Here is a 4,022-nt window from a genome sequence, read left to right as displayed (position 1 = left end):
ATCTAGTGGCTCCAAAATCAAAGTCTCTTCAAGAGGAGGGAGGGGAAAACAGCTTTGCCTCTCTTTTTGCATGTCTGTGAATGTTTGTGCACTTGTAAGTCAGACAAACCATCCTCTTCATTCTTTTCACATTTCAGGTAATTATCTACATAATTTACAATCTCCTGTTCATTATTTTCATGATATTTTGGTGCATTTTCTATCCAAACAATCATATGAATGTGTGGTGATCCTCTTTGTTGAAATTCAGTTCTGTAGAAGAAGTCTTTTACAATACCAATTGGATGATGATCACTTCTCAACACTGAATTCATAAACAAACGGAATCTATGATCAAAGTACCTAGAGCAAGTGATGGGATCCTTTTGTACTAATTTTGATTTTTCAAACCAAGTCATGTTATTGATTTCTTCATCAGTGTATTCTTTTCCATCATTTAACACTCCAAGTGCTCTGATGAGATCATTCCATCTTGTATCTGCAGCAGACAATGATATAAACCATGTTGGTAGACCTAGCTGTCTGATCATAGCAAACACATCCTTTTTTCTAGTCTCAAGATATGCAGGTGAATTTCGTAACTGCCTGAACACAAAGAAACCTTCATCGTGTCTAACAAGATTATTCACATTTTGAGGATTTTTCATTTCATTTGCTGTTATGGATCTTCCTTTGGTTTTGCATTTCCTAAGAGCCAGGTTGCATTTGTCTGTAACTTGCTTCATTTGTATTTTTTTCAACTTGAAAAACAAATTTGGAACAGACTGGGCAGCACGTCTATCAACACTTCTTAATTCCCATTTAGCAATATCTGCATAGGACACATGCACTTGTCTTTTGTCATCTTGTAATCTTCCCTTTCCACAAAAAATTGTTGGAAATGATAAATACTCAGCTGTCTGGTCTTGGTATAAACTAAGTGGGCGTTGTCCTTCACCTGGAGCAAATGTGTAAATCTGATTCATGTCTCTTGAAGCATAATCTAACAGAGTATCGCAATTACCATCTCTACCAACTCCATCTACTTCACAGAATTCATCATCATCATCAACCTCTCATCATCATCAGTATTTTGGTTGCTTCTTGTCTGTGTTCTCACTAGTTCCTGAACCATTTCACTTGCTGAAGTTGTAATTTCTTGAAACCAGTTTTCATCAACATTGATATTTGCATTCTTGTAAAAGTCACTATTGTTCATAAGCCAGTGCAACGCAATCAGTACTTTTGTTGGTCGTACATTTTCATGATAATCACATTTTTGATATGACAACTTTTTCTTTAATTTGACAGGAACTGTGACATTTTCATCTAATTTTCTTGGCAGGCTATTCACAGTAGGTTGAATATCAACTGGAACATTCACAATGTTTCCTCTTACAGAATATTGCCCACCTCTTGGCAACTCTCTTATTTGCATAAAAGGTATTCTCAGAGATACAAGCCTTTCTTCTAAAGAAAATAAATCTAATTCCATTGGCTTAAGTGGCCACATCATACCATTGAAGACGGACAACTTTGGAATTTTTTTTTGTCTTATTGATGAACAGCAAGTATTGCAAATCCATTCCACATTTTCAACAGACACAGTGCTTGTAAGAAACTTGCTTTTACATTCATCATTTAGTTTGATGTTTTCCACTTTAGAAACACTTTCTTTGAACCATGTTTGCTGACAACATGAGCATACAAAAATTGGACCATGTTTTATCTGTTCATGAAAATTTTGGATGCAATCCTCTATATCTATTCCAAATTTTTTCCGTCTCTGTTGTTCATCTACTTTTTCACAATATTCTTTATCTGCTCTTTGCCTCTGTTTCTGTTCCCTATTAAGCAATCTCTCATTTTCTCTAAATGAAATGTTGCTTCGTTTAGCTTGCTTTTTTAACCTTTCCCTTTCAAGAACAATTGGGTTTTCTCTGCATTTTCTTTTTGAAATTCTACTGCCCTCTTTTTCTTTTTCTTGCACTTTAACATTCTGACGTTTTAACTTTCTACCTGCAGTATTCATTTCCCTTTCTTTCTCTTTAATTTCAGCATCTTGTCTCTTGGACTTTCTTGCAAGCTTATCCATTTCCCTTTCTTTCTGTTTAATTTCAGCATCTTGTCGCTTTGACTTTCTTGCAAGCTTATCCATCTGCCTTTCTTTCTCTTTAATTTCAGCATCTTGTCGCTTCAACTTTCTACCAGCTGTATTCATTTTTCTTTCTTTCTCTTTAATATCAGTATCTTGTCGCTTTAACTTTCTTCCAGCTGTATTCATTTTCTTTTCTTTCTCTTTAATTTCAGCATCTTGTCGCTTTAACTGTCTTCCAGTGGTATTCATTTTCCTTTCTTTCTCTTTAATTTCAGCATCTTGTCGCTTCAACTTTCTACCAGCGGTATTCATTTTTCTTTCTTTCTCTTTAATTTGAGTATCTTGTCGCTTTGACTTTCTTGCAAACTTATCCATTTCCCTTTCTTTCTCTTTAATTTCAGCATCTTGTCGCTTTAACTTTCTACCTGCAGTATTCATTTTCCTTTCTTTCTCTTTAATTTCAGTATCTTGTCGCTTTGACTTTCTTGCAAACTTATCCATTTCCCTTTCTTTCTCTTTAATTTCAGCATCTTGTCTTTTTAACTTTCTTGCAGCTGCATCTCTTTCCTTTTCTTTCTGTCTTATTTCAGCATTTTGCCTTTTTAATTTCCTTGCAAATGTTGCAGTTTCAGTTTCTCTGCTTTTTATATCATCATTTTGTCTTCTCAACTTTTTTGCATGCGTTTCTTTGTTTCTTTCTACTTGCTTAAACTGTACATTTTGTCTTTTTCTCCTCATGTACTCTCTCATATACCTTTTTCTGTATGGGTTTTGATCTGGATTTGTAACAGATGAGAGATGATCATCCATTTTGTAAAATTTTTTCTGCAATGGACTTTTCTCTGGAAAACTATGATGCAAAGTTTTAATTGAGATTGGTAAGATTTCAAACTGCATTGCAAAGTCTATATGCATACTGTTATACATACTGTACAGATATGATACCAAATCATCAATACCCGTGCTTTGTACTAGTACTGATTTACCATCACAGGAAGACATGCCAGCACTGTCATGTGAATGAGAGTCAAAAAAGTAATATTCCTTGTCTGACACTTTGTATACACCAGAACAAATTGCCCCTATCATAATCAGCAAATATCTAGAAACCTGGAAAGCCTCTTCTAAAGCTTGATGCAATGATTTCACTTGACTAATTTGTTCTTCAGAGACAAGTAATCCCCACATGGTTTCAAATTTCTCGATGACATGATGATTTTCTCCTAAAGTTAAGTTACTTGGCAACTCATCCAATTTAAGTAGCTTGTTTAGAAACATTTGTCTTTGCTGCAAATTCTTGACCAACATAACATAAACCTGATCCCCTGCTATTAAAGTGCTATCAATAAATTCCGTTGAGAATGAAAATCCTTCATAACTTTTTATCAGTATAGTAAGAGCATTGCACGTACACTGACTTCCTCTAGAAAATGATGAAAACCTTGCATCCCCTTGATGAAATGACCCAAATACAAATTTTGTATTGCATACCTGGTTGATTGCATGACTAAGTGACTTGCTTTCTTCAGCCATTACATCTTGATTTTGCAGAGCTGTTTTAGTGATTGAGGCATTGTTTGTCAATTTTTGTTCAATATTGTTTTGCAAATTTTTTTCATGAGATTCATTGAGCAGATTTGTTTCACATAGTTCATTGAGCAGATTCATATCACAAAGTTCATTGAGCAGATTCATTTCACAAGTTTTTTGGTTTTCCTGTTTTTTTTGTAACCTGAGGGCAGGCTCCTCAGGGTCAACATTGGTTTTACTGTTTTTCACGAGGCCAGTCTCCTCAGTCATTTTAATGTCATACATTGTTTTACTGTTTTTTTAAGAGGCCAGTCTCCTCAGTCAAGTCCAGGTCAGAAAGTGTTTTACTGTTTTTCATGAGGCCAGTCTCCTCAGTCTTGTCAGTCCGTATCTCTTTCCTGGCACCACTAATCCT

At 35.0% G+C, this 4,022-nt stretch overlaps 1 protein-coding gene across 1 annotated transcript; it reads right to left on the bottom strand.

Annotated features, from left to right (window-relative positions):
- Window positions 1–1,021: 1,021 nt before the first annotated feature.
- LOC134264476 (E3 ubiquitin-protein ligase BRE1A-like) lies at window positions 1,022–3,610 on the bottom strand. Its single transcript, XM_062746771.1, has one exon. It carries the CDS (start codon window positions 3,608–3,610, stop codon window positions 1,022–1,024), a length of 2,589 nt encoding a protein of 862 aa, XP_062602755.1.
- Between the last annotated feature and the right edge of the window lie 412 nt (window positions 3,611–4,022).

This window comes from Saccostrea cucullata, unplaced genomic scaffold, assembly GCF_032062105.1.
Source record: "Saccostrea cucullata isolate Sc308-1 unplaced genomic scaffold, CSIRO_AGI_Scuc_v1 ctg1453, whole genome shotgun sequence".
NCBI lineage: Eukaryota > Metazoa > Mollusca > Bivalvia > Ostreida > Ostreidae > Saccostrea > Saccostrea cuccullata.
This window is presented reverse-complemented; position numbering and strand designations above follow the sequence as displayed.